Source organism: Bufo bufo, chromosome 8 (genome assembly GCF_905171765.1).
Source record: "Bufo bufo chromosome 8, aBufBuf1.1, whole genome shotgun sequence".
NCBI classification, from domain to species: domain Eukaryota; kingdom Metazoa; phylum Chordata; class Amphibia; order Anura; family Bufonidae; genus Bufo; species Bufo bufo.
In genome coordinates, this window is record NC_053396.1 from 117,213,807 (window position 1) to 117,232,717 (window position 18,911).

The window sequence follows — 18,911 nt, forward strand, 5'->3', positions numbered from 1 at the left end:
ATAATAATTGTTTTATTTGTATTTTTTCTTTTCACTTTTGATCTTTTTATCTTTAAATGCCAGTACATTATGTCTCTGCATGATAATAGGCGCAGGCGCCTATTACCTTAAAAAGTATGTCCTGAAAAATTCCCCAGACTGACTGCATAACAGGATGACTGGGGTGAACTATGTGCGCCCCACTTTTTGTTATTGGTAACAAAGTTTTATGGGTTATTTGGTTGGGATCTGAGGTTTCTCTAATCTGGGCTGTTAGTACAAGTGTAGGTGGGTGGTAATGCACTTGTGATAAACATTTAACTCCAAATTTCAGGGGTTCATGGAATATTAATCTGCCTTGTTATAGAATGTCGCTCTTAGACATATAGGCATAGATATGCCTATATGTCTAAGGAAATCTCTGTAAGGCCTCATGCACAGGGCCGTTGGGCGGCCGTGGCCGTATTGCGGCCCGCAAACGGCGGGTTGGCAATCCACGGCTGCCGGCAATGTGCACCCCGCAATTCCGGAGATGCGGAACGGAGTCACGGAACACCGGAAGCACTATGGAGTGCTTCCGTGGTGTTTCTTTCCGTTGTTCTGCACCGCAAATAAATATGACATGTCATATTTTTTTTGCGGTGCGGACAGACCACAGACCCATTTAAGTTGAATGGGTCTGGCCCACTGCACGGATGTTGCCCGTGCATTGAGGACCGCAATTGCGGTCCCCAATGCACGGAACGGCCGCACAACGGCCGTGTGCATGAGGCCTAATAGTGTTTGATCTCCAAAATCTGAGACCAGTATAGGAGACCAAGACAAATCAAACTGGCTGAATAGAATATTGCAAGTTATTATTATTTTTTTACACAGAAGGAAAATGGTTCCATATATGTCCAGAATTTTTTTTTATTTTAGGGGAAATGCTCTTTGACTTTTGGTGCTATGTTTCATGTGTAAGGCTACATGCACACGTTCAGGATTTATGTGTGGAGAATCCGCACTGAAATCCGCAGGTGCTTGCAGGCAAATCTGTGTGGTCAATCCGCATCAATTGGTGCGGATTTGCGTGCGGATTCGGTGCGGATTTTCCGCATGTGGATTTTATTAAGTGAATGAAGAAAATCCGGTCAGGAAAAATTAAATAAATTGACATGCTGCGGATCAAAATACGCGCTGAAAACATCTGCATTGTGTGCATTGAAAATTTCAAATTCTCATAGAATACAATGTACATGACCTACGGTGCAGATTTTCCGCACCCAAATCCACGCGGAAAATCCGCACGCAATCCTGATCGTGTGCATTTAGCCTTAAAGGGAAGGTGACAAGCATCGCCATATAATATGCAGCTTTAAACTTTCTGTAGAAAATATGTTAGATGAAATATAATTCAGGCTAATTGCCAGGAAACATTTTGGGTCTATGGGAAAACTAGATTGATGAAGTGTGACATAACAACATATTGATATTGAACTGGGATAACACATTCAGCCGGTTTTATTATCCTATGACAACATCTAATACTTTAAGACATACTACTGAAATTTGGAGTAAGTACCATAGAGTACCATCTGAGTATACATGACTCACAACATTTATTTCTTTTTTTTTATTTTGAAATAATGTTCATTTATGAAAAAAATAAGAAACAATGACAGGTTTCCAGTATTACACACTTTGATTTTATCATATACTTACTAATACTCTTTAGGTAGATTTTGTTTTCGTCTAGACGCTATATCATCACATAAGCTCTAGTCTCCGGTAAAGAGTGGCAACTCTGTAATGGTTAATAATATGTATGCAAAACTGCTGAATACCGCCACACAAGATACTGTATAAGAAGCTTTACTGTCATTTTTACATCCCATGAGCACTTAAGAGGTCTTAAAGGGCAACTATCACTGATACAGTAGACGGAGCTATTTTGTGAATTGAAGAAAATGCCATGATAATGTAGAATATAGGGATCACCTCTTCTAGTGTATTTATAGTCTTGCGTTCTCACAATATGGGTTCAATCCAGAAAGTATATACCTCTACATTTTAAATACACTGCTCAACATTGTGGTAGAGAGACCTCATCAGTGCTATCAGGATGGCACTGTTAAAACTAACAATATTAAAATACCATCTTTTGTCACATTTAAAGGCAGTTGGATATGTTTCTTCATATTTACATATACAGAGATCTGATCTAGAAAATTGTTACAATAAACCATTTTATGCTTTAAAAACAGGCAGTCTTTGGTGACGCAAAGGCAAAGAGTGTCTTTTGTTTGTTTGTTACCTCCTGCCTACTTCACTCTGTCTTATGAAGTGAATATTGTTGGCACTATCAGAAAGTTCAAGATACTGATCCACTGAATTAACAAAATATCCGTCATAGCCTTGGACCTTCCCAGTACTTAAAAGTTGTTGTTTCTCAGCTTCTGTCCACATTCTTATGCCTTCCTCTCCTTCCTGAAGTCTCTTCTGTTCCTTAGTCCAAGCCTGGGCCACAGCTCTCTGCCTTGCTAATTCTATAACATGATCCTTCTCTTCATCGATGGTTGTTCCATAGCGAACGTTAAAACACAAGGTGCCATGTTGAAGCTGTATGTCAGCAAACCGTCTAGTTCTTCCATTGACCATTGATGTCATCTGTGACACAGTGACATTGACTCCATTTTCTAGAATACGACCACTACCACTGTTTCCAATAACAGTAAGATCTTCTTCCAAGGAGCCCAACTTAATGAAGGAGTGCGTATCCCGACCATCAATGGTAAAATGCAAATTGTCCAAGTAGTGGGCGTTATTCAAGATGGCAGCAATACGGCGACTGTCTTCGTTAGCTACTCCAATGACATCAGCCGTTACAATTCCATCTTTGATGGCAAACTTTATCCCTTTTCCAAATAAAGATGGTACAGCTGAAAATCTTGGATATTTTATGTTTCTATGACATTTTTCATCATTATGTTTTGGAGCCATAGGAAGCTGATCTAAAGAAATGAAGTTTCTCAACTGTTTCTGAAGCTCACACTGTATCCCAAGAATTGTCTAAAAATATAAATAATGTACATTAGTTCAGTCAGAATATCTTTTTAGCCCTCAATATCTACTTTATTCAAATATTACTTCTGTTTCAGTAAATAGGTCAGAACAATTCCTTCAACAGAGGGTTAATAATATTATTTTACTTTTATGTTTTACCTTTTTTTTTTATTCCCCAGCATGCATTTCAGAGATGTAAAGAAAAAAAGACTGAAACCAAACAGAAAAATCTGACGAATGACTACAAGAACTGGTGATTTCCTCTATCTGCACAGCGAACATGAATTTGGTAATGTGGTATATTAGTGGTAAATACAATGTAAGAAGGATGCTTCAGGAATTAAAAGTGGTTATAAGAAAAATACCAACCTTCCCAGGATCCCACTCCTGGGTTTTCGTTTGTAGTTGTAGTAGTTCATATGTTGACTCAAAGCCTTTTGCCTCTGGTTTGGGAAACCCAGGAAGTACATTGTGGAGTTGAAAACCAAAAAGCTCCAGCCAACTTCCGATATCTAGACAGAGTAGACAATATACATAAACAACCCACAATAGAAATATAGAAAGCATGGGCCCTATCTATAATTCCTAATAACCCACAGTTGTGTCCAGTAACTGATGACTCAATGCTTTTTATACAGTTGTTGGGAGCGAGAGCTCATATGGCCCCATAACAAAACTTTGTATGGGCCCACATGCCCTCAGTTTCAATCACTCCCATGCAATGCAAAATGCAAAGCCCCAGATTTCTGATGAATGTATGTTTTTTCTGGAAGAAATTTTTTATTAACGAATTGTAATAAAAAAGACACACATGGTCATAAAAAGTGGAACAGAGGCTTCATAAATATGATACTCAGTCTGACCACCATATGTCTCAATGTATTCACACCAGACAATTGGCATAAATATGTTAATACATCTCCCGTTTTCTTCTGTTACAAAGCTGGCTGCCTATAGCCACCACTAAGGGGAGCTCAGTCCATACGAATTTATGCAGTTACAATTGACTGAATTAGAAGCTGTAATAATCTGTTTGCTCTCCCTAGTGGTGGCTGCATGAAAATGCAGTGCTTTTACACCAGGAAGAGAAAGAAGATGAAGTTCAGGTCTGGGTCCTCCTTCCCCTGACCCCATAGCAGTCGGCTGCTTCCATTAAAGGTACACCATTAACCCTAATGATACAGTAATGCATACAGTGCCTTGTACATGAATAGTCTTCAACAGTCAAATTACTTCAATTGTTACAGCATATGTATAAAATGACTCCATTTTTACTATGTTGCACCTATGGCATTCTCTTCCTTTGTTAATCCATGTTTTTGCTGTGCTAAGGGCTTGTTCACATCTCCAGTTATCTGATCTGGCAGGGAACACAATTTACAAGATCCAGCATTGCCAGATTCTACAATTCACTGCTGGATCCCCATTAATGGGATCCAGAGGTGATCTTGCAGCATTCTGACATAAATGCCGGATTTCAGATGGACAAATACCGCTTAAAGCTGAATTTTTTTGTCCAACTGACAGCCAGAATTTAGGCAGCAACAGGCTACTGGAAGAGCTGGATTTAGAAATGCAACTGTGAACATATCCCTATCAAAATTCCTAAATCAGTAAATATTGCAAAATTTGATTTTCATACATTTTCTGACTAGACCTCTATTCTACCCTCCTGCATTTATCAATTTTACACCTAGTGTAGTTCATGCCTTTCCTTGTTAAGATCACAGATAGGAAATTTGTTCATTCTTATAGATTATACCTGTGGCATTTATATGTGCCTTCAGGGATGGGAATAAGTGTCTGATCGGTGGGGATCCAACTGCTTGAGCTCCCGCCTCTCACAAGAATCCCTCAGACAGGTTCCCCTTAACCAATTATTAATCCTTTCGTGTTACTAAATTGCATTGGAGTTCATCATATGACTCAAAATTAAATTATTTTACAGTGTAGAATTTTAGAGTCTGTATGCAGAGCATACCACCTCTATACACAAGTCTTACTCTCTGGGATGAAAGATAAAACAAATTGTTGTACCTGTAGTATACTGTGCCACATCCTGGGTCTTGCCAACTGGATAGTTATTTTCAAATGAGTACAGGTTAAATGGCCTTGGGTCAGTATTTAATCTATTCCAAATCTGATGGTTGGGTGTGGCCCATCGTCCAGCCACAACATCATAATCTCTTTGTCCAAGGTGTACAAGTTTAGTCAGAGAATCATACAGTCCTCCATAGAATCCAGTTATGATTTCAAAGTCTGGATTGGTGTCTTCGTAGATGTCACCATAAGGTGTGTAGAGAATTTCCTTTATAACTTGGCCTCGACTGCTAAATACAGCCAGAGGTGTCCCTGTATTGTCACATGCTACATAATACTCCTCTCCACTGCTCAATTCCATGGCAATTAGATGTCCTTGGAGATCATAATAGAGTGAAGTTATTTCTGAACTGCTATGATTGTACAAATGAGTGACTCTTATTGGATTAGCTAGATCTGCATAGAAGAACTGCAGATGAGAGCCAGTACTCGATTTGCTTGCAACGCGCCTACCAAGCCCATCATATCGGTAGTGTACATTCCAACCCGCAACCTTGTTATATGCCTTGCTCAAAAGACCATTAGAATTGTACTCAAATATATCATTGCCCCTTTGTCTGAGGAACCCATCTTCATCCATTCTATACTGAATCTCTCCAAGCCGGGTGATGCGGTCTCCAATGTCATATCTTAGAGGGATCAAGCGAACACTATTCCCATGGCTAAGCAGGTTTATGTTTCCGTTCAGATCATAACTGTACCTCCACTGAAGTTTGTCGTTAACATATACAGCCTGAAGTTGACCATCAGGATCATACTCATAGGAATATCTTGTTAAATTTGCGTCTACGCCCACTCTTATTCCACACATGATCATTCGACCCATATTATCATACTGTATTGTCATCCAATAAGAAATAGCCTTTAGAATCTCATATTGCACCTCAATAACTTGCCCACTAGAGCTAAATATTTTAGTATGTTTCATCATAGACGTTGTAATGACTTGATTTAGATCATAATTGATGACGCTGAATTTTCCAAACTGTTCAGTTCTCCCAGACACATCGACATAACGGTATAAGTCTATAGGAAGAGGATTTTCATTTATCATTGCTTGCATGCTGGTCACTCGGAAGTTGTTATAGCTGTAGTCAAACCTTGCATTCACAAGACCTTCTTCACTGAATCTGAAGATCTGTCGTCCAATAAGAGGTCCTATTAACAAGATTTGGACAGGTTAATACTGAAATTCCCTATTTTGGATACATTTAAAATTAATTACTGTATATACTCATTTATATGCTCATCCATGTGGAAGGCACTCTCTACTAGTTTGGGTATGAATCCATCCTTGCAGATCACCAATTCATGCTGATTGTCTTCCCTGAGGCAGATGGGATCTTCCAGCAAGACAATGCAACATGTCACACTGCTAGAAATGGGCGACATTGATACTTTCAAGTACTACCCTGGCCCCTTAATTTCCCAGACTTGAAGCCAATTGAGCATCTGTGGTACCATCTTGATCATCATGTTTGCTCTATGGATCCTCCCTCACCCACCCTTTAGCAGTTGTTGGGATGTAGTGCGGTCAGGATGGCTCCAGATACCTGTGACAACCTACCAGGACCTTATTGAGTCACTCCCAGCCCGTCTAGCTGCTGTCCGTGCTGCACACGATGGTTACTCTGGATATTAGCAGGTGATCATAATAATAATGTGTATATGAATAATTATATAGCCATAGCATTGTTCTCTGCCAGAATAGATACTATCTGCAGTAGATGAACTATACAATATATCAGTTATCACTGCCAAGATATATTTGATGTTATTACAATATTGCATACCTGTTTGTCTATATCTAATAGTACAAACAAATCCCTCATGCATTAGATGAATTGTTTTAATGGCTCCCGAAGATTCTTCATAGGTAAATGTAACCTGGGTAGTGTCATACAGAATTTCAGATAGCCTTGTTTGCTTTGTGTATTTATAAAAGACTCTACGTCCCGTTCCAAGATGTAATGTCTGCAGTAGATGTCCAGCTCCACTGTAATCCTGTATAAAAGAGCCAATGTTGTCTGGAGGGTTGTATATGTTGCGGTAATATCCAACAGAGAGCATTGTCTGAAGACTATGGCGGACCATGTTAGGCATAGTTACTGAAGCAAGGTAATCCGAATGATCATATTCAAAGATGTAACGTCGCTGGCTGTGCAAAAAGATGCTTATAGACTGAAACGAAAGAGAATAAATGAAGTCACGTTATTACATGCATCACACAATATCCACATTATGATAGGTTCTATGAGTCCCTGTTTTTTAGATTCATGGAGGCCTCCTAGTCTCAGATCTTGTCAAGCCATCAAGCCAATTTGATACTACAGATTTAATTGGTTTTCTGACATCATTAAACCAGAACTCCAAGAACTTATTTTTCTTTGACCCTGTTTTAAATTACATGAGGTAAACTGTAGTGTAGGTAACCATTATACCAGACCCTTTATTGCAAAATTATGAGCCCGGATCAGGTCTGCCATTACATCAGATGACCCACACTCCGACTACCTGAATCCTAAAGCGCTCATCAGGTGACCAGAAGTTGGTCTGTCTCTGTGTGAACCTCTGAGACTCAGATTGATCGTTACCTAGGCTTGTATAGAGAGACTGAATTCTGGTCCACACAACAGACGTTTTGGGATTTGGGTAGTCAAAATGTGGGTCTCCTGATGTAATGGTAGACCCAAACGGAGGTCATAATTCTGCAATAAAATGACCAGTATAATGATTCTCTGCATTGCTTTTTACCTGATGTAGTTTACAAACGGGAGCATAGAAAAAAAATTCAATTCCAAGAGTGCCTAAGAAGTGAAGGCTCACAAAAATCTCTTATTTTAGAGTACATACTTTCTTTTTGCATTCTTGATTTTTTTCATGTTAATCTGACTTCAAGATGACAGCCCAATGAGCATTTCTTTTAAGTGACACGTGTCACAGACACTCCGCTGTGATGGAGAGACATGCACTCCATCTCAATCTGTTGTGTGGGATTGTTTTCTCCAACACTAAGGAAGCCCATTATTCCTACTCAATCCCAAAGCAAACTAAGGGAGACCATATACAATAGCCTTAGGCCAAACGATTGTTCAGCCGACAGGTATCTCTCTCGACTCCCTAAGGAAGCCCATTATTCCTACTCAATCCCAAAGCAAACTAAGGGAGACCATATTCAATAGCGGTAGGCCAAACGATTGTTCAGCCGACAGGTATCTTTCTCGACTCCCTAAGGAAGCCCATTATTCCTACTCAATCCCAAAGCAAACTAAGGGAGACCATATACAATAGCCTTAGGCCAAACGATTGTTCAGCCGACAGGTATCTCTCTCGACTCCCTTCTGACTCCTCCATATATGTTTGGCTCAGCTGAATTCAATGAGGAGAAAGGAAAAAGTCACTGCCAGACACTTCTGGAGACGACATCTCCAGGGAGTACAAAAGGATCGGGCATTAGACTGTCGGCTGAACCCGATGCTCTCTGCACGTTCGGACCTTAAGCTGTAATGACTCCTCAGTCTTTCATTTCCCTCTCCTGCAAAGATGGTTCTTCACGGTCACTGTAGGCTTTAGTATGACATCTTAAAGAGAGGATGCAGCTGCATGATTAGGTATTAGAGAGAACAGTCTGTGTGATGTGGAGCTTGATGGTAGTTTTTAGTGGTAGAACCTGACTACAGGGGAGACTGTTTGTAGTCAGGATCCACTAGTTAACCGCTGAAATCTGTACAATGGTAACAAATAAGCCCAGCAGTGAAATATAATAGGGTAGGTTCACACACAGCACATCTGTTGCAGAAATGTCTCCTTCTGCCCCATTCATTTGAATGATGCTTACAGAAATCCATGCACATGCTGCAGAAACCGTTTAATTCGGATAGATGAAATGGATTTCTCAGTCACAGAAATTTCCGTGACAAATATGCTGGATGTAAATACCCTAAGGAAGGGAAATATTAAATTAGGGCATATTACAAAGTGCCATATTTTTTAAGTTTTATAGCTCACAGCCCTTACTTGTAAAGGTATACTTGCCCTTTAAAGGACTTCATGAATATCTTAATATGGCCTACACTTATTGCTAAATCACTATGTTATTACTGTAGAACATATCTGAAATAAGGCACATTGGCATTTTTTCGTGAATAGATTGCTACTGAAGAGATATTTTAACAGTAAGACTTATAAAACTAATGACATCTGTTTCTTTTCAAATGCTATAAAATTACTCTGATCAATTGACTATTTAGGAGAATTATATGTAAACCGGAACAGCCTACTATTCAGTCATAAAAGGCAGCGGGAATGCATTGTGGTGATATCCTTTCATTTCTCTTTGTTTTCTATTGTGCTACTGGCTTTAATGATCCTTCTTCTTCAATAAAAGAATAAATAAGCCTTCAATCAGTTTATTGTTGAAGCATTGTATCTCTCCCCACACAGTTTCTTCTCACCATTTATTAGCTTTTATAGAAAAGGCTTGGGATGTTTTAAGCATTCACTTACCTTTTCCTCATATGTGTAACTCCATATTTTACCATTGGCCCAGATTCTGGATGCCATCTTTCCATTTTGATCGTATTCTATTTTCTCAGTCCATGTTCCTCTTTGAATGGAGGTAACAAGCCCACTTGGGGAGTATGTGATGTTGACTTCTTGGTACTTGCTGCTTGGTGACCACAAGATGGGATGTCCAGTTTTATCATAGAAAATTCGAAGAGTGAATTTCCGATGGTCATCATAGATTTTTCCGGTTCTGGTGATGTGATCAAAATCAATCGATAATAGGTTTCGGTTGTGAGCCTAAAATGTAAGCACAAATGGCTTATGAAAAACAAACCCCTAAGGTACAACTGATATCTGAAATGTGATCAGGGCATGTTCTTGCTATCCCCTCTGTAGAGTCTTCCTGATCACATGTACTTGGTTTATATAGGTAAGTGTAAGAATGAGTTGTGCTTTTCTCCCATCGAATAGATGATTTGGATAACAATTTTCCGCACTCACATTGCCTGCAGCAAGCATAGATGCTACATAGGTAGTCACTATGACAGCTCTACAGCTACAGCCGTCATTAAAAAGCTTTAGGCTTCATACGCACAGGTGTATTATGAGTTGTATATGGCACTTATAGACCTTTTATGAGATCAGATGTTAACTTTGTGTCTTAGAATTCACACAGATATGGATTTATAGTCTCATACATTATGTAATTCTTCATTGGATGCTGTATTACAGAGGTAATCGCCACTAGAAACATTTCTCTATATGGTGGCACGCTGAGTGCATATTACTCTAAAGCCAGTGGCATACTTATCGTGGAGGCATGTGGGGCCTGGTGGAGGGGACCCCAGACCTCTACACAGATCCACATCATTTTCCTGCAGCCACCACTAGAGGGAGCTCAGTGTTATTTCAATGGTAACTTTGATGTAAATTCCTATGCACTGATCTTCCTCTAGTGGTGGCTGCAGGCAGCACATTTTATCATTTACTGAAAGGAAGCAAAAGACAGAGCTATATAGCGTAGATTTATCAATGTATTTATGCCAGTTACCTGGTACATACATTGAAAAATATAGTGCTCAGAATGAGTGCCATATTTATGCAGCAATCAATCCACTTTTTGTAGTATAGAAGTTGGGTAAAACGGGTTAGGCGAAGCTTGACTTTTTCATTTTTTTTCCACTTAAAGGCATTGTCCCACAAAATATATTCTACAGGTTTCAAACAAGCACCTGGATCTAAATACTTTTGTAATTGCATGTAATTAAACATTTAGCATAGTCACTGAGTTATTCAATAAAGTGTATCTGTATAGTGCCACCTGCTGTTAGTTTTTTTCTTATTTCTTTGACCTGCTCACTGAGATGGCCGCACATGCTCAGTTTTTTCCTTCAACTTCCTCCTGAGTTGTGATAGGAAGTGCATGAACATGCCTCCATAGAACCAGCAGAAAAGACATTCCCCTTGAGCTGCCAGCTTGATATAAATGTAGCAGAGCAATGAATGGGGAGATCTCTGTACCCATGTAAGGTACAAGCTTTGGTTCTAGCTTTGTTAGAAAGAGGTTGGCATGTACCCTATGGTGTCTGATTTTCATTTTTAACTTTAATTTAAAAAAAATGTAAATTCATCAGAAATGTAAGGGGTGCTGGGGGAAGATGCTAAGTTTTGCTATGGGGTCCTATAAGATCTGTGTATGCCCCTGTCTGGAGAAGACATCCACATGGCACAGGACTCTGTTTTGCAGGAGCTACTGTTATAATATAAGTTGGCAGCAATAAGATTTCCTAATGTTCAGCTATGGAAACTGTCAAGCAATTAATGCAGTATTTATAGTCCCATTTATTTTAAGTATAATCTATTATGGAGTATAATGATATTTTGATGACAATAATTATAATATAATTACTGGTTCTAATTGTTGTCACTGCTGGATTATTCCCTGCCACTGCTTTCCTGTTATACCACTTTAAGTACAGTTTACTTGCTATAAATATACTGCAGACAAATACGTGCAGAACAAATGCACTTTCATTCCTTACAGGATGGATAGAAGACATTAATATTCTCAAGTTCTGCTGACTGAACTATATAAAAATGACTCCTATAATTGACTCCAGTCAGCAGTCTGTGCATTTCTGTGCTGTAATAATTACTATTATTTTGAAACCCCATTAATTTCAGTGTGCCGTACATATGAAAATGGTTTACATAACGAATATCATACACAAACAAGTGCAAACAGCAATCTGAGTCACAGGTACAGATGGAGAAAGAACTCTGCTGAGATGGTAGCGTAGTGAGTAGTGACAGCTGGGTCCTCATATGTTGCTAGCTTATTCTGAAGAGGTGGGTTCTCAGGTTTGAAAGTTTGGATGGTGGGGCACAGTCTGATTTGCTGGGTCCAGAGTATGGAGGCTGCACATGAAACATCTTAGAGACATTTGCGTTAGGAGCAGAGTAGAGGAGAGCAAAGAAGGAAGTCTTCGGAAGACAGGGGACTATGTGTGGGGATTAGGTCAAAGATATAATTCCCAGAAAACAATGAAAGAGTCTTATGGATAATTCACAAGGAGCGCTGCAACATCTAAAGAGATTGGTCAGTTCTCAGGAAAAACAAAAACAACCTTTAACCCTTAGGATACCGGAGGTTTTTTCATTTTTGCGTTTTAATTTTTCTTTCCTATCTTCCTTGAGCCATAACTTTTTTATTATTCCGTTCACATAGCTATATGAGGGGCAAGTTGTAATTTCTAATGCCACCATTTAATATGGCATACAATGTAGTGGGAAGCAGGAGGAAATTGGAAATTGGAAAAAAACGCAATTCCTCTACCGTCTTACAAGTTTCATTCCCACGGCATTCCATTTGCAGGAAAACTGACCTGTGCTCTTCATTCTCTGTGTCAGTATGATTACAGTACGATTACAACAATACCACATATGTATAGTTTTTTTATGTCTGAATAGTGTAAAATAAATTTTAACTTTGAGAATTTATTTTTCCATATCGGAGGGCATCGGAGCATGAAGTGGTTGTATCATTAATCTTGGCCCAAACAATGTCTTACAGAGATACCACTTTTGTGAGCCAGATTTGCCAGAAGAATCTATTGTGAAACTCAAGTCGCGACGGCCCCAGAGAGAAATTTGTGATTCTATATGCATTGTGTGATTTTAATCTGGTCCTTGTAATAAAACCTGCAGTGCGCGTCTGTGTGTCGAAGTGGTGCCTCACTATTGATACTTGCCATCTTGTTTCTTTGCTGTAGAGATTATTGGAGGTCAAGCTGGAAGAAAACTGAATTTCATCTATGGGTCAGTATGATTACCGTTATACCAAATTTATATAGTTGTATTATATTTTACTACTTTAAAAAATAGAAACTTTTGCAAAAAAATTGTTTCTTTGCATCACCATATTCTGGCACCCATAACTTAATTTACACTTGAGCCTGAGTAGTATATTATTGCAGTCTATAGTATTTTTACCAGCTGCCTATTAACCTCTATTGACTGCGGTATTTGAGTAGTTAAATAAATGAGATCAGAGTTGTCTCCAGTCCCGGTCATTGTGGCTGGGTGTCAGCTGTATTAGTTGCATGGAGCAGGCTTGGCTTGTGAGCCGACGCCTTTCACAACTCCCGCACCTTGGATGTACAGTTACGGCCAGGTGAGAAAATAGGTTAATTCATGGAAATGCAGACTGTTGTAGTTATTACTGTTCCAAGATGGCCTAATTAGGGATTAGCTGGATTGTATGTTTGTGCAGGTCATGCAGTATAGGTGTAACGGTCCAACGCCTGTGGACCCGTTGTGCCACTTACCGGTTTGGCTTTGGGCCAAACTTGGGAGCGGAATCTAAGTGTTCCCCTGGTCTTCAGCCTTTATCCCGCTCCAAGATGCGGAAGCTGGCCTTAGCTGCAGGAGAGACACCAGGTCGCTACCGCAAGAATGGTCCCGGCTAAGTGGCAGCTGGCCGAGCAGGCCAGAACGCCGCAGTGCAAGCACTGGGCATACAGGCAGGTGGAGCGAGCTGTCGCTGGATGGAAGAAGCGCAGCAGCAGAGTCAGATGAAGCAGAGCTGAGTTAGTGATTAAGCAGAGCTTAAGCTGTTAGAACAGCAGAGCTGAATAGCTCAGGTGCAGCAGGTGTAACAAGCTGAACAGCAGACAGAGGCATGGTCGACAATCCAAATCATACACTTTAGAGCAGCGAGGTGCAGGAGGATCAGGCAGAGACGAGGTCAGGATACAGGCTAAGGTCAGAAGCAGGATAACAACGCAGGAACAATTAGCTGGAACCTTCGCTGTAGAAAACGAAAATATTGCTCAGGCATCACAGGAAGGGGGAAGCACCCTTATAAAGGTGGTGCCTGGCCGGGATTGGAGAGAATGTGCGAACCCTTAAAGAAACAGGACGCGTGCGGCTCCTACAAGGTGCAACTGAAGCTGTCGCCGCCTGCGACAGTGCAGGAAAGCGGGTCCGGAGCCTGCAACGGAGAGGAGGAGCCTTGTGTGCAGTTTGACTGAGGTAAATAGCAGGATGCGCTGCACGCTGGCAGCTGCCAACTGCCATTGTTACAATAGGCATATTCCTTTCAACATGTTTTATATACTGATCAGCCAATAACAGGTGCAACATGAACATTGAGTGTCTCATTGCAGTTGCGCCTAGAAGTGGGATATTTTAGTCAATATGGGAGTTATTGTTTTTTGATGTTTGTGGGGGGGGGGGGTTTAATGGGGGTTTTATCAAGCTCTGTACTCCAGAATTATATCATCAAGTAGTCACAAAATAGGGTTTTTGGGACTTTTGAGGTCACTTGGCAAGTTTTGCATTTTAAAACCACACGCTCCAATTTTGAGAAGTAGGTGAAAAAATGGGGGTGGTTAATTATACGCCTTTTTACAGTGGTCACTAAGGGGCCTTAGGCAGCTCAGCCTAAGCACTGCATGGGTCTCCAATGCAGAGGAGATTGAGGGCTTGGCTCTCAAGTGACAGTTGCGCTCCTGCTCTAATGCCCACAGCATCTAAGTGGTTAAATGGCCCGGATCTGCACTTCTGCTGGTCCAGGCGATTTAGCCACTTAGATGCCATAGGTATTGGTATGTAAACTGTTACAAAGAGACTGGACTCCCTCTGTTTTTCATCAGAACTCCATCAATGAGATCATGGGATGTCAATGTCTGTGTATGCTGGCCGAGGCCTACTGAAGGCCCCTGGCATGTCTCCAGCATATCCTCGCAGGCTATGCGTCTCTGGGGAAGCCTGCTGGTAAATAGCACTGACAGTAAAATACATTGCTCTACATGAACAGTGCAATGTATTTTAGAAGTGATGAAGAGATCACCTATTATAGTCCCCTTATTAACCATTTAAATATAAATAAGTAAAAAAAAAGTCTTATCAAATAAAATTTTTTAAAAATACACCTTTCTTCCATTCAATAAAAAAGCTTTTCAAATGGAAAGAAATGCAAAAACAAAATCCCCTTCACATGTTTAGTATCTACACAATATGGGTTTTCACCACCCAAAAAATGGAATAAAAAATGATCACCCCAAACATTTACCCCAAAACATTTTCTTCTTATTAAAAGTAGTAGAATGTAAAAAAAAACTCAGATACACACTTGTAGTCAGCTCACCTGGCTTCTTAATTGTAGTCCTCCGAGTACGTAAAATAGCTGAAAAGCTTAAAAAATGAAGAAAGGAATATCTATCACTCCTGTCAGCGGTATAAAATCTATTCAGTAGATAAAACAGACCTGAATCGCATCCACTGCGCTGTACGCAGGGTATCAGCCATATCCAAGATAATATAAAGATGCTTTTATTGGATACAAACTTGTCAACGCGTTTCAAGGGCAGGATGGCCCTCTTCGTCAGGACAGTTTTTGAAAAAAACTATCAAAAACTGTCCTGACGAAGAGGGCCATCCTGCCACTGAAACGCATTGAGAAGTTTGCATCCAATAAAAGCATCTTTATATTATCTTGGATATGGCTGATATGCTGCGTACAGCGCCATGGATGCGATTCAGGTCTGTTTTATCTACTGGAATCCTTCTCCCAGCTATCTCTTTTAGCGGTGCGGGGCATCAAATTGTGGCAGCAGTGCGGGATCCCAGTTTGCTGGTTAGGTATCTAAACCAGCGAGGAGTACTACAGTAGTTGTGACTCCTCACAACTCAATACGATAAGCAGAACATAGCTTTACACCTAATCTGATTATCAAACGACACCACACACGTGGCGCTATCTCCTGTCACTGTTTATTTTCTATAAAATCTTCTATACTTTATTTCAAAACATATAATCATCTTGATGGAAAGTCTGACTTTCCATCAAGATGGCCACCACTACACCACCAATGCTCTTGTGCTGACCCAGACTGATCCTTATCGTACCCTCTCCAGGCTTGGCATCTCATCTAGGATTAAGGGAAGTATAATAATAATATCCTCCCCTTTCTGTCATAGCGATTGCTATGTTTATTGGCCTATCCTGCTGCAATTTCGATTTTATTGAAAGCCATACTTTAATTATCAATATTTAAATGGTGTGTGGTAGAATTTTAAAAGGGTCTCAGTAGTAGCAGCACTGTGGACATTTGGTATGTGATGCAGATGCATTATATTTGGTCCCAAATATATGGGAATTGTCTTTCTTTATGGCCATGAGATTTACCATTATCATTTGGTATTACTACAAGAATATAATCTGATTCACACACATATTATTGCCTCCATTTCTGTATTGTTTGTTTTTTGGAGTCTTTATGTTATATGTGATCCCCTGATGAACTGACCCCAGAGAATGGTTCAGAGATACGCGTTGGGACAAAGTTTGCATTCCTGGGAAATATGGTATGTGCTCCTTTTTTTCCCACTGGTGATCAAAACCTGGACGCCACTGGTTTACTTGGGAGCATATATGTATTATGTGTGATTATTTTTGTTGTAGCTTTATTATTTTCTGATACATGCATTGAATTATGACATTACTATTGGACTGTAGTCATACTAGGTCTCTTCTAAGGTGGCGGTATATATGCCTTGTCAGGGACATATAGGGCCTATTAGGAGGTTCCTGATACGGGATCGCTCCTATTGGGGCGGCCATTCTGTTTTGCTAGGCAGGGCCTATAGTTTGATAGGGCAAGTGTGAGGGTGAGTCAATTTTCCTTTCCTTGTCCTGCCCAGCCTCATTGTTAATTGCTTTTTAAGCGCACAAATTTTTAATGATCATCAGTAAAGGTTACGTTATACACTGGTGAAGGTACTCTGTGATTACATTATAATTAAGTTACCATAGTGACTACCTGACATCTGATGTCTATATCTATCAGAACTGTGAAAAATGTATTTCAAAACATCAACATGAATACAAATTCAATCTTTGCTTATGCATTTCGATCATCAGAGCTTAGTTATTATAATCATATGATGATCTTGTGATACAAAAAGCATAAGCAAAGATATAAAAGATGTATCCATGTTGATGTTTGGAAATAAACTATAGAAGATTTTATACCATTCACAGGAGTGCTGGATGTTTCTTTTTCTTAATGTAAAAAAACTATGGTGGTCATTTATCATTTGTTTTACACCACTTTTTGGCATATTTATGTCGCAGATTTTGTCCTAAAGTTGTTTCACACCAGTTTATGCTGAAAATGGCCTTAAACTATGCCAGCAAGGTATCTGGCATAGTTTAAAGCATGTCACACGGCCGGCGACTACATAGCTTTGATGCATCCATCGGCAGTGCAGAGGGACTAAGACCGGCATATACACTGCTCAAAAAAATAAAGGGAACACTTAAACAGCACAATGTAACTCCAAGTCAATCACACTTCTGTGAAATCAAACTGTCCACTTAGGAAGCAACACTGAGTGACAATCAATTTCACATGCTGTTGTGCAAATGGGATAGACAACAGGTGGAAATTATAGGCAATTAGCAAGACACCCCCAATAAAGGAGTGGTTCTGCAGGTGGTGACCTGACCACTTCTCAGTTCCTATGCTTCCTGGCTGATGTTTTGGTCATTTTTGAATGCTGGCGGTGCTTTCACTCTAGTGGTAGCATGAGACGGAGTCTACAACCCACACAAGTGGCTCAGGTAGTGCAGCTTATCCAGGATGGCACATCAATGCGAGCTGTGGCAAGAAGGTTTGCTGTGTCTGTCAGCGTAGTGTCCAAAGCATGGAGGCGCTACCAGGAGACAGGCCAGTACATCAGGAGACGTGGAGGAGACCATAGGAGGGCAACAACCCAGCAGCAGGACCGCTACCTCAGCCTTTGTGCAAGGAGGAACAGGAGGAGCACTGCCAGAGCCCTGCAAAATGACCTCCGGCAGGCCACAAATGTGCATGTGTCTGCTCAAACGGTCAGAAACAGACTCCATGAGAGTGATATGAGGGCCCGACGTCCACAGGTGGGGGTTGTGCTTACAGCCCAACACCGTGCAGGACGTTTGGCATTTGCCAGAAAACACCAAGATTGGCAAATTTGCCACTGGCGCCCTGTGCTCTTCACAGATGAAAGCAGGTTCACACTGAGCACATGTGACAGATGTGACAGAGTCTGGAGACGCCGTGGAGAATGTTCTGCTGCCTGCAACATCCTCCAGCATGACCGGTTTGGCATTGGGTCAGTAATGGTGTGGGGTGGCATTTCTTTGGAGGGCCGCACAGCCCTCCATGTGCTCGCCAGAGGTAGCCTGACTGCCATTAGGTACCGAGATGAGATCCTCAGACCCCTTGTGAGACCATATGCTGGTGCGGTTGGCCCTGGGTTCCTCCTAATGCAAGACAATGCTAGACCTCATGTGGCTGGAGTGTGTCAGCAGTTCCTGCAAGACGAAGGCATTGATGCTATGGACTGGCCCGCCCGTTCCCCAGATCTGAATCCAATTGAGCACATCTGGGACATCACGTCTCGCTCTATCCACCAACGTCACGTTGCACCACAGACTGTCCAGGAATTGGCAGATGCTTTAGTCCAGGTCTGGGAGGAGATCCCTCAGAAGAATGTCCGCCACCTCATCAGGAGCATCCACAGGCGTTGTAGGGAGGTCATACAGGCACATGGAGGCCACACACACTACTGAGCCTCATTTTGACTTGTTTTAAGGACATTACATCAAAGTTGGATCAGCCTGTAGTGTGTTTTTCCACTTTAATTTTGAGGGTGACTCCAAATCCAGACCTCCATGGGTTAAAAATTTTGATTTCCATATTTTTTTTTTTTGTGATTTTGTTGTCAGTACATTC

General features: G+C 40.7%; 1 protein-coding gene across 1 annotated transcript in view; it reads right to left on the reverse strand.

The window, feature by feature from the left end:
• Window positions 1–2,271: 2,271 nt before the first annotated feature.
• The window catches only part of TENM1 (teneurin transmembrane protein 1), an 840,365-nt gene continuing 823,725 nt past the window's right edge, over window positions 2,272–18,911 (reverse strand). The window contains 5 exon segments of the mRNA XM_040405386.1: window positions 2,272–3,030; window positions 3,394–3,536; window positions 5,062–6,282; window positions 6,918–7,305; window positions 9,631–9,927. Of these exon segments, the coding sequence (XP_040261320.1) occupies window positions 2,272–3,030; window positions 3,394–3,536; window positions 5,062–6,282; window positions 6,918–7,305; window positions 9,631–9,927 (2,808 nt within the window).